Source organism: Pseudophryne corroboree, chromosome 6 (genome assembly GCF_028390025.1).
Source record: "Pseudophryne corroboree isolate aPseCor3 chromosome 6, aPseCor3.hap2, whole genome shotgun sequence".
Taxonomy (NCBI): Eukaryota; Metazoa; Chordata; class Amphibia; order Anura; family Myobatrachidae; genus Pseudophryne; species Pseudophryne corroboree.
Genome location: NC_086449.1, coordinates 25237606 through 25250216, shown reverse-complemented (window position 1 = coordinate 25250216; position 12611 = coordinate 25237606). Strand labels below are relative to the sequence as shown.

General features: G+C 44.4%; 1 protein-coding gene across 1 annotated transcript in view; it reads left to right on the top strand.

The window, feature by feature from the left end:
- Positions 1 to 12611, top strand: part of LOC134935940 (very-long-chain 3-oxoacyl-CoA reductase-B-like) — an 83379-nt gene that overhangs the window by 56114 nt on the left and 14654 nt on the right. The window contains exons 2-5 of the mRNA XM_063930795.1: positions 881 to 927; positions 1002 to 1077; positions 3610 to 3720; positions 5190 to 5257. Coding sequence (XP_063786865.1) covers positions 881 to 927; positions 1002 to 1077; positions 3610 to 3720; positions 5190 to 5257 — 302 coding nt within the window. The remainder of the gene's footprint in view (positions 1 to 880; positions 928 to 1001; positions 1078 to 3609; positions 3721 to 5189; positions 5258 to 12611) is intronic.

Sequence of the window (12611 nt, the reverse complement as noted above, 5' to 3'; positions counted from 1 at the left end):
GATACACCACCAGGCGACAGACAGAGCACCCCTGGACTGATACTGATAGGACACACCAGCCCCTGGATGTACACACAGTATATTGGTTTTTTTAACACTGGACGGATATGGATTATGGACAGAGCACCCCTTGTTATCAGATACACCACCAGGCGACAGAGAGAGCACCCCTGGACTGATACACCAGCAATACAGCAGCCACCAGCCCCACAACCCAGCACTGAGGTGGACACGTCCGTTCAGCGCACTCTCCACAGCCAAAGTGAATATGGCGCAGATCACCGGGACCTTTAAGGAATCCAAAACTCTGTGAGAATCTGACAGTGGGATGATGACGTTTTGCATCGTTTTGGGATCAGAGTCTGGCGGGAAAACCCCAAGCCGGATCGTGAAGTTCGTGTGGTTCCGGTTCTCAGAGATCCAAACCCGCTCATCTCTATTTATTACCAAGTTTTGTTCTATTACTGTTGTTCCAATTGTAAAACACAAAGGAATATGCTTCTCTACTACTGATGATAATAATAATAATAATAATACCTGGGATGGATCCTACAGGTCCCTCTTCTGGAAACTTTTTCAAAACGTAGAGTCAAAATCAGGGATCTCGCGGTCCTACATACATTCAGGGGATCCTTAGTATTTGCGGGTACACCCTGGAAATTGGTGTTTTAAAGACTTGTACGTAGTTATCACTCTAAAAAGAAATGTGTAAAACATTCTAGTATATTAAGGTGGTTATTAGCCTGATGAGACACTGACCAATTACTGTAAGTCTGCTGATTGTTTATGCTGTAACAAGTTGTTCTGTACAAGGATTACATTGACACCGTTCTCCTGGTTTCTCTACTTAAAATCTGTATTTGTATTTTTTTGCATATAGTGGTAACAGGAGCATCAGATGGGATAGGAAAAGCCTACGCAGAGGAGGTCAGTATACATCATGGTGTCTGTCACCCACCTGAATGTGGACTCTGTATCTCACACACGTTTCTTGTCCATAGTTGGCCCGGAGGGGACTCAATGTCGTCCTCATCAGTCGGACTCTGAAGAAGCTGCAGAGCGTTGCGGAAGGAATAGGTGAGAGATCCCGGCGTTTGGCCGCCATCTGTCAGTGGTTTGCGCGGTACCACAGGGCACTTAGACGCATCAGAGCTTTAGGCACAGAGTCTGTGTCATCCATGAGCGTCCCGGTGTAAAGGGATGGTTTGGTAAACCCGGTAATACTGTACAGTACATCAGACAAACAGATGGAGCCACAGTCATCCTGCCTTCTCTGCTGCACCAAGATTTATTAGCATAAGCCTTTCATCTATTGCAATACAATACAGAGAGAACAATACAGCAGGGAATTATGGGCCTAATTCAGAACTGGTCGCACGCCGGCCGTTTTTTGCACTGCTGCGACCAGGTAATCGCCGCCTACAGGGGAGGGGGTTAGGGCTGTGCAGGGGAGCGATCACTTGTGCAGTCCCTGCACAGCTCAGGATTTCCCCACCCGCTGCGATGACCCGGCTTAGAGCGGACATCAGGATCCCTCCCTGGAAACGTCCGGGCATGCCTGCGTTCATCCGGACACTCCCAGGAAACGGTGATTATCCGCCCAGGTCCACCTTCTGCGTGTCACTCTTCTTGCGATCGCCGGTGTGATCGATTTCTTCGTAGAAGCCATCGCTGTCCGGCGACCTCCGTCACCGTGCAACAACACGCCCAGCGCATTGAAGCCCCCCACGCGTGCGCTGTTCAGACCCGATCGTACGGCTGCAAAAAACTGCAGCGTGCGATCGGGTCTGAATGACCCCCTAAGTCCGACTGCCCTGGCTCAGTTAATCCTATTATAGTGATAGATGAGGATGGCTCCTTCTGTATGCAGCCAATGATCACGGTAACCACTTACCAGATCCTCTCTCTGGTGCGATGACTGAGCTCTCAGATCCACAGACACACAGCAGACCTGGTAGAAAAATCTGCTGCCACTCGGCATGTGGATCAGCCCCATCCCGCCCTTAATACTGCATGTAGTGGCCGCTGACCAGGCTGTGAGGAAGGGGGAGTTTCAGGGCAATTGGAAACCCCCCCTGCGTTTGCCTATGTCGAGGGATTCTTTACAAGCAATAGTATCTGTATTGCTAATAGGTAAATGGCGATATGTCGGAAAAAACCAGAACGCTCAGAAGAAAATTGTAAAACTAGTAAAACAACATGTTGAATTTACTTAATAAATAAAATATGATAAAGTATAATTAAATAAATCTGCTAATGACTGTGACAAGGATAAAACTCCTTATAGTGATCAGAAAGTCAGTAACTAGTGTAAGTATAGGAATCGCTCTCAGTAGATTCAATTTAATGTCTTCAAAAACCTGTTTTCTTTGGGATCCGGTCTCTAGGGCGACTGTATCTAGGTCAACAATCTAGGTCGACCACTATTGGTCAACAGTAACTAGGCCGACAGGGTTTCTAGGTTGACAGGACCTCTAGGTCAACACGTTCTAGGTCAAAAGGTCGACCTGAGTTTTCAATTTTTTTTCTTTTTTTTTACTTTTTCATACTTAACGATCCACGCGGACTACGATTGGGAATAGTAACCTGCGTCAAATGCAGCGGTAGCAGAGCGAGGCACCTTGCCCGAAGCATGGCGAGTGAACACGGTGCACGATTTGGGGTTCCCAGTCACTGTACGGAGAAAACGACTCCAAAAAACATAAAACACTAATGTTGACCTTTTGACCTGTCGACCTTGACCCTGTCGACCTAGAGACCCTGTCGACCTAGCAGCCATGTCGACCTAGTCACTGTCGACCCTACATACCACACCCGCTTTCTTTATATCCACAGGTGCTAACAGTATATAATGCTGCCTAGATGATGGAAAGGCGAGGTGGAGAGAGAGAGAGACGGGGAGATTTTTTTTTTATGTTACAATGTTTTCCATTTTTAATAGCAATAACAATAATAATAATTATTATTATTATTATTATTATTATTATTTTTACTAGAGTCGAAAACCCAGGTTTAGGCAATCTATTCCATTATGCATGTCCAACAGGGTCACCCTTGTATATGCCTACCCCAATCTCCCCCCCCCCCCCTCCTCCTGTTCCTCCAGACCGGCCAGGCAAAGTTGAGGGTTAGCCCTTAGCCACTCCAGGCTAGTAAGTTCCCGTCATCGGAGTACGGCTCAGCTGCATCAATTTAATAATCAATTATAGCGATACAGTAGGTGACTTTAAGCTAAAAACACCCAGATACTGAGGGCTACATTTACTAAGCAGCAGTTTTTACCAAAAAATGTCAACCGTCAATGATATTAATTGTAAAACGCGTCTGACTTAGTATTTAACAATATTGCTGTTTTACATTTTGGGGCATAAATCACAACTTGGATGATCTTTAACACCTAGTTTAGCAATAGGACCATTGAGGGGTGTAAAAGTTTCCAGAGAGCGTATAGTGTGTACACGTAATGATACCACCATCTGGTGTGACTGTGATACCAATTGGCTTCATCCTGGCAGGAGAACCGGTTCCCCGCCCCGGGTACAGCTAGAATAGGGATCTTCATCAGGCTGCTGAGTATGTTTGTGACCTGCGTGTATGTTACCTCCACAGAGCTCCAGACAGGACGCAAAACAAAGATAATCCAGGTGGATTTCACAGGAGGACCTGAAATCTATCCCAAAATTGAAGAAGGTTTAAAGGACATGGACATTGGAATCCTTGGTAGTTATCAAACCAGGACTTGGTGTTTCCATCTGCACATAGGGGCCTATTTACTAAGCCTTGGAGAGAGATACAGAGGCCTGAGATAAAGTACCAGCCAATCAGCTCCTAAATGCCATGTCTCAGGCTGTGTTTGAAAAATGACAGTTGGGAGCTGATTGGTTGGTACTTTCTCTCCGTTGTATCTCTCTGCAAGGCTTATTAAATAGACCCCATAGTTCTTAGGGGTAAAGCTGTGTTATTCCCCAACAGTTTCTATAGTGATTCACGTGGTGGCCAGGAGATCTTATCCTGCACACAGGAGCATTCCCTGGTTAGACTCCCACATTTGTTAAGTTCCTCCCCAGGATCCTGGGAGACTAGTGCTATAGCATTAAACCTCACCCCTCCCTGGGCATGCATAATGCTGTATTGCCATTACTATGGGAATCGCAGGATCATGACCCCCACACCAGCACCCTGTACCTATCTTTGAGAGATCTCCTGGATGGGGTGCCTCTGAAAGCAAATACAGTAAGTATGCTCAGACATTTGGTCCTGGATGGGCTCTTAACACAAGGTTACCAATGGCAAATAGCACGTACTGTAACTGAGTAAAGACACACAATCAGATGTATAAAGTAAAATACAAAGCAGACAGCAATTTATTAAAATAATAATGTATATCAAAAATGTACTCAGCTTGGGTACACTTTAGAGCAGTTCAAAGTGAAATCAACTTACATTGCAATTAGGTCACATTTATGGAGCCCCCCTTCCCCACTTTTCTCCTGGAAATGGCCTACATCCAGCAGCAAAGCAGGTTTGGTGAATATCTGCAGTCTCAGATTTCACCTGAAGCTCTTGTAGGTGATATGGCAAGCTAGGGACAGTCTATTAGCTCCCATTTAATGTATACAAATGTATATTATACATACTGTATATTAGTGCTCTATTAGTTATTAGCAACAGAGGGCAGCATTGCCTGTAACAATAATATTAACAAAGATGTCGTTTTCTTGTAAGAAACCTACATAATTAGATAACTCATATTAGTGTTATACAATGTATTAATGTTTCAAGACCTTGTCTATGAGGGAACAATAGCACATTGGTCTTGAGCTGCAGGTTGTGAGTCTGTATGCGGGACAAAGATCACATTCAAATCCACTAACCTTAACTGGTTACATTTGGTTTCACACAATCAAAATATGTAAGAGGTATTCATCTTACATCTAGGAATTATATATAAAAGACCGTACCATATTGCTGAATTGTGTGATAAAAGTCACAGTTATTAACTCAGGGTTGGGTATGGGTTACCGGCGTCCGGAATCCCAGCGGTCAGCATCCTGGCCGCAGAATGCTGGTTGGGGGGGATTGGGGGCAAGCGCAATGTAGCCCCTTGCGGGCATTTCTCTAACTCTTACCTTTTTTTATCACCTTATGTAATGCCAACATGAAATTAATTACGTGGTTCTCTGTTACAGTAAATAATGTTGGAATATTATATAGTGAATTGGAATGTAAGATTCTCGATGTGCCCGATGTAGACCAGGTACAGTAAGTGTGATAAATACTGGAGTTGAATATGTATACATTACATTTTGTTCTAGTTTATTACTATTGTTTATTTTGTGTTAGTGAAACCTCCTTTAGTCTAACTCTAAACAGGTAGCAGTTGATTTACAGACTGACACTATACCGCAGGGCATAATCCCTACAGCTATTGACCGACATTGATAGATATTTGGAGTGTGATATACAGTATATGTGCAATAATGATACAACCATTGTGTAAATGTCACCTGCGCCTGTGTTTTTGTGCACAGTGTGGCAGATGTAATAACCTGGAGAAGGCATAAGAAAGTGATAAACCAGTGTTAAGTGCAAGGTGATAAACACACCAGCCAATCAGCTGCAATATGCAAATTGACAGGAGCTGACTGGTTAGTGCTTTTATCACCTTGCAATTATCACTGGTTTATCACTTTCTTATTCCTTCTCCAGGTTACTACATCTGCCTCATTGTGCACAAAAACACAGGCGCAGGTGACATTTACACAATGGTTGGATCATTATTACACATGTATATCATACTCCAAATATCTATATAATACATTATAATATATAGTATTATACTGTGTGTGTATGTGTATATATATATATATATATATATATATTTATTAGAGATGTGCAGCGGGCATTTTTCGGGTTTTGTGTTTTGGTTTTGGATTCGGTTCCGCGGTCGTGTTTTGGATTCGGACGCGTTTTGGAAAAACCTCCCTTAAGAATTTTTGTCGGATTCGGGTGTGTTTTGGATTTGGGTGTTTTTTTTCAAAAACCCCTCAAAAACCCTATCCGTTTGATACATAGATAGTGTCTAGTTAGACAGTCAATAGATAAACACCATATATTAGACAGACATTAGGTCGACAGGGTCAAAAGGTTGACATGGAAAAGGTCGACAGGTCAAAAGGTCGACGGGTCAGAAGGTCGACGTGGTCAAAAGATCGACATGAAAATGGTCGACATAAAAAAGATAGAAAAATGTTTTTTTATTATGTAACATGTTTTTGGATTATTTCATACTCTCTCTATCCATGTCAGCATAGAGTTGGTTATAAACCTTGTGGCGAGCGCAGCGAGCCCCGTGAGGGTATGGCTTTCTACAATTGGGGGTCCCAGATGACAAAACTATCCACACAAGCCACAAAAATGCAAAAAACATGGTGTCTACCTTTTTCATGTCGACCATTTTCATGTCGACCTTTTGACCTGTCGACCTTTTGCATGTCGATCTTTTGACCCTGTCGACCTAATGTCTGTCTAACATATGGTGTCTATCTATTGACTGTCTAACTAGACACTATCTATCTTTCATACCGGAACTCTCAAAAACAGCTTAAATCATAGAATATGGGGGTCATTTTGATCCCATAGTATTATTAACCTAAATAACCATAATTTCCACTCATTTCCAGTCTATTCTGAACACCTCACACCTCACAATATTATTTTTAGTCCTAAAATTTGCACCAAGGTCGCTGGATGGCTAAGCTAAGCGACACAAGTGGCCGACACAAACACCTGGCCCATCTAGGAGTGGCACTGCAGTGTCAGGCAGGATGGCACTTAAAAAAAAATAGTCCCCAAACAACACATGATGCAAAGAAAAATGAAAGAAAAAAGAGGTGCAAGATGGAATTGTCCTTGGGCCCTCCCACCCACCCTTATGTTGTATAAACAGGACATGCACACTTTAACAAACCCATAATTTCAGCGACAGGGTCTGCCACACGACTGTGACTGAAATGACTGGTTGGTATGGGCCCCCACCAAAAAAGAAGCAATCAATCTCTCCTTGCACAAACTGGCTCTACAGAGGCAAGATGTCCACCTCCTCCTGATCGTCCAATTCCTCACCCCTTTCACTGTGTACATCCCCCTCCACACAGATTATTAATTCATCCCCAGCATGCACAAAACAAGTCACAGACCAGCATGCACAAAACAAGTCACAGACCAGCATGCACATAACAAGTCACACACCAGCATGCACAAAACAAGTCACACACCAGCATGCACAAAACAAATCACAGACCAGCATGCACAAAACAAGTCACACACCAGCATGCACAAAACAAGTCACACACCAGCATGCACAAAACAAGTCATAGACCAGCATGCACAAAACAAGTCACACACCAGCATGCACAAAACAAGTCACACACCAGCATGCACAAAACAAGTCACACACCAGCATGCACAAAACAAGTCACAGACCAGCATGCACAAAACAAGTCACACACCAGCATGCACAAAACAAGTCACACACCAGCATGCACAAAACAAGTCACAGACCAGCATGCACAAAACAAGTCACAGACCAGCATGCACAAAACAAGTCACACACCAGCATGCACAAAACAAGTAAAAGACCAGCATGCACAAAACAAGTCACACACCAGCATGCACAAAACAAGTCACACACCAGCATGCACAAAACAAGTCACACACCAGCATGCACAAAACAAGTCACAGACCAGCATGCACAAAACAAGTCACACACCAGCATGCACAAAACAAGTCACACACCAGCATGCACAAAACAAGTCACACACCAGCATGCACAAAACAAGTCATAGACCAGCATGCACAAAACAAGTCATAGACCAGCATGCACAAAACAAGTCACACACCAGCATGCACAAAACAAGTCACAAACCAGCATGCACAAAACAAGTCACACACCAGCATGCACAAAACAAGTCACACACCAGCATGCACAAAACAAGTCACAGACCAGCATGCACAAAACAAATCATAGACCAGCATGCACAAAACAAGTCACAGACCAGCACGCACAAAACATGTCACACACCAGCATGCACAAAACAAGTCATAGACCAGCATGCACAAAACAAGTCACAGACCAGCATGCACAAAACAAGTCACACACCAGCATGCACAAAACAAGTCATAGACCAGCACGCACAAAACATGTCACACACCAGCATGCACAAAACAAGTCACACACCAGCATGCACAAAACAAGTCACAGACCAGCACGCACAAAACAAGTCACAGACCAGCACGCACAAATCAAGTCACACACCAGCACGCACAAAACAAGTCACACACCAGCATGCACAAAACAAGTCACACACCAGGATGCACAACACAAATCATAGATCAGCATGCACAAAACAAGTCACAGACCAGCATGCACAAAACAAGTCACACACCAGCATGCACAAAACAAATCATAGACCAGCATGCACAAAACAAGTCACAGACCAGCATGCACAAAACAAGTCACAGACCAGCACGCACAAAACATGTCACACACCAGCATGCACAAAACAAGTCATAGACCAGCATGCACAAAACAAGTCACACACCAGCATGCACAAAACAAGTCACACACCAGCATGCACAAAACAAATCATAGACCAGCATGCACAAAACAAATCATAGACCAGCATGCACAAAACAAGTCATAGACCAGCACGCACAAAACAAGTCATAGACCAGCATGCACAAAACAAGTCATAGACCAGCATGCACAAAACAAGTCATAGACCAGCATGCACAAAACAAGTCATAGACCAGCATGCACAAAACAAGTCACACACCAGCATGCACAAAACAAGTCACAGACCAGCATGCACAAAACATGTCACAGACCAGCATGCACAAAACAAGTCATAGACCAGCATGCACAAAACAAGTCACAGACCAGCATGCATAAAACAAGTCACACACCAGCATGCACAAAACAAGTCATAGACCAGCATGCACAAAACATGTCACACACCAGCATGCACAAAACAAGTCACACACCAGCATGCACAAAACAAGTCACAGACCAGCATGCACAAAACAAGTCACACACCAGCATGCACAAAACAAGTCACAGACCAGCACGCACAAAACAAGTCAGAGACCAGCATGCACAAAACAAGTCACACACCAGCATGCACAAAACAAATCATAGACCAGCATGCACAAAACAAGTCACAGACCAGCACGCACAAAACAAGTCACACACCAGCATGCACAAAACAAGTCACACACCAGCATGCACAAAACAAATCATAGACCAGCATGCACAAAACAAGTCACAGACCAGCACGCACAAAACATGTCACACACCAGCATGCACAAAACAAGTCACACACCAGCATGCACAAAACAAGTCACAGACCAGCATGCACAAAACAAGTCACAGACCAGCACGCACAAAACATGTCACACACCAGCATGCACAAAACAAGTCACAGACCAGCATGCACAAAACAAGTCACACACCAGCATGCACAAAACAAGTCACACACCAGCATGCACAAAACAAGTCACACACCAGCATGCACAAAACAAGTCATAGACCAGCATGCACAAAACAAATCATAGACCAGCATGCACAAAACAAGTCACAGACCAGCACGCACAAAACATGTCACACACCAGCATGCACAAAACAAGTCATAGACCAGCATGCACAAAACAAGTCACAGACCAGCATGCACAAAACAAGTCACACACCAGCATGCACAAAACAAGTCACACACCAGCATGCACAAAACAAGTCACAGACCAGCACGCACAAAACAAGTCACAGACCAGCACGCACAAATCAAGTCACACACCAGCACGCACAAAACAAGTCACACACCAGCATGCACAAAACAAGTCACACACCAGGATGCACAACACAAATCATAGACCAGCATGCACAAAACAAGTCACAGACCAGCATGCACAAAACAAGTCACACACCAGCATGCACAAAACAAATCATAGACCAGCATGCACAAAACAAGTCACAGACCAGCATGCACAAAACAAGTCACAGACCAGCACGCACAAAACATGTCACACACCAGCATGCACAAAACAAGTCATAGACCAGCATGCACAAAACAAGTCACACACCAGCATGCACAAAACAAGTCACACACCAGCATGCACAAAACAAATCATAGACCAGCATGCACAAAACAAATCATAGACCAGCATGCACAAAACAAGTCATAGACCAGCACGCACAAAACAAGTCATAGACCAGCATGCACAAAACAAGTCATAGACCAGCATGCACAAAACAAGTCATAGACCAGCATGCACAAAACAAGTCATAGACCAGCATGCACAAAACAAGTCACACACCAGCATGCACAAAACAAGTCACAGACCAGCATGCACAAAACATGTCACAGACCAGCATGCACAAAACAAGTCATAGACCAGCATGCACAAAACAAGTCACAGACCAGCATGCACAAAACAAGTCACACACCAGCATGCACAAAACAAGTCATAGACCAGCACGCACAAAACATGTCACACACCAGCATGCACAAAACAAGTCACACACCAGCATGCACAAAACAAGTCACAGACCAGCACGCACAAAACAAGTCACAGACCAGCACGCACAAATCAAGTCACACACCAGCATGCACAAAACAAGTCACAGACCAGCACGCACAAAACAAGTCATAGACCAGCATGCACAAAACAAGTCATAGACCAGCATGCACAAAACAAGTCATAGACCAGCATGCACAAAACAAGTCATAGACCAGCATGCACAAAACAAGTCACACACCAGCATGCACAAAACAAGTCACAGACCAGCATGCACAAAACAAGTCATAGACCAGCATGCACAAAACAAGTCACAGACCAGCATGCATAAAACAAGTCACACACCAGCATGCACAAAACAAGTCACAGACCAGCATGCACAAAACATGTCACACACCAGCATGTACAAAACAAGTCACACACCAGCATGCACAAAACAAGTCACAGACCAGCATGCACAAAACAAGTCACACACCAGCATGCACAAAACAAGTCACAGACCAGCACGCACAAAACAAGTCAGAGACCAGCATGCACAAAACAAGTCACACACCAGCATGCACAAAACAAATCATAGACCAGCATGCACAAAACAAGTCACAGACCAGCACGCACAAAACAAGTCACACACCAGCATGCACAAAACAAGTCACACACCAGCATGCACAAAACAAATCATAGACCAGCATGCACAAAACAAGTCACAGACCAGCACGCACAAAACATGTCACACACCAGCATGCACAAAACAAGTCACACACCAGCATGCACAAAACAAGTCACAGACCAGCATGCACAAAACAAGTCACAGACCAGCACGCACAAAACATGTCACACACCAGCATGCACAAAACAAGTCACACACCAGCATGCACAAAACAAGTCACACACCAGCATGCACAAAACAAATCATAGGCCCTCATTCCGAGTCGTTCGCTCGGTATTTTTCATCGCATCGCAATGAAAATCCGCTTAGTACGCATGCGCAATATTCGCACTGCGACTGCGCCAAGTAATTTAACAATGAAGATAGTATTTTTACTCACGGCTTTTTCATCGCTCCGGCGATCGTAATGTGATTGACAGGAAATGGGTGTTACTGGGCGGAAACACGGCGTTTTATGGGCGTGTGGATGAAAACGCTACCGTTTCCGGAAAAAACGCAGGAGTGGCTGGAGAAACGGGGGAGTGTCTGAGCGAACGCTGGGTGTGTTTGTGACGTCAAACCAGGAACGACAAGCACTGAACTGATCGCACAGGCAGAGTAAAGTTGAAGTTACTCAGAAACTGCAAAGTAGTTTGTAATCGCAATATTGCGATTACATCGGTCGCAATTTTAAGAAGCTAAGATACACTCCCAGTAGGCGTAGGCTTAGCGTGTGTAACTCTGCTAAATTCGCGTTGCGACCGATCAACTCGGAATGAGGGCCCTAGACCAGTATGTACAAAACAAGTCACAGACCAGCACATACAAAACAAATCACACAGCAGCATGCACAAAACAAGTCATAGATCAGCACGCACAAAAGTCACAGACCAGAACGCACAAAACAAGTCACACACCAGCATGCACAAAACAAGTCACACACCAGCATGCACAAAACAAATCATAGACCAACACGCACAAAACAAGTCACACACCAGCACGCACAAAACAAGTCACAGACCAGCACGCACAAAACATGTCACACACCAGCATGCACAAAACAAGTCATAGACCAGCATGCACAAAACAAGTCATAGACCAGCATGCACAAAACAAATCACACACCAGCATGCACAACCCAAGTCACACACCAGCATGCACAAAACAAGTCACACACCAGCATGCACAAAACAAGTCACACACCAGCATGCACAAAACATGTCACAGACCAGCATGCACAAAACAAGTCACACACCAGCATGCACAAAACAAGTCACACACCAGCATGCACAAAACAAGTCACACACCAGCATGCACAAAACAAGTCATAGACCAGCATGCACAAAACATGTCACACACCAGCATGCACAAAACAAGTCATAGACCAGCACGC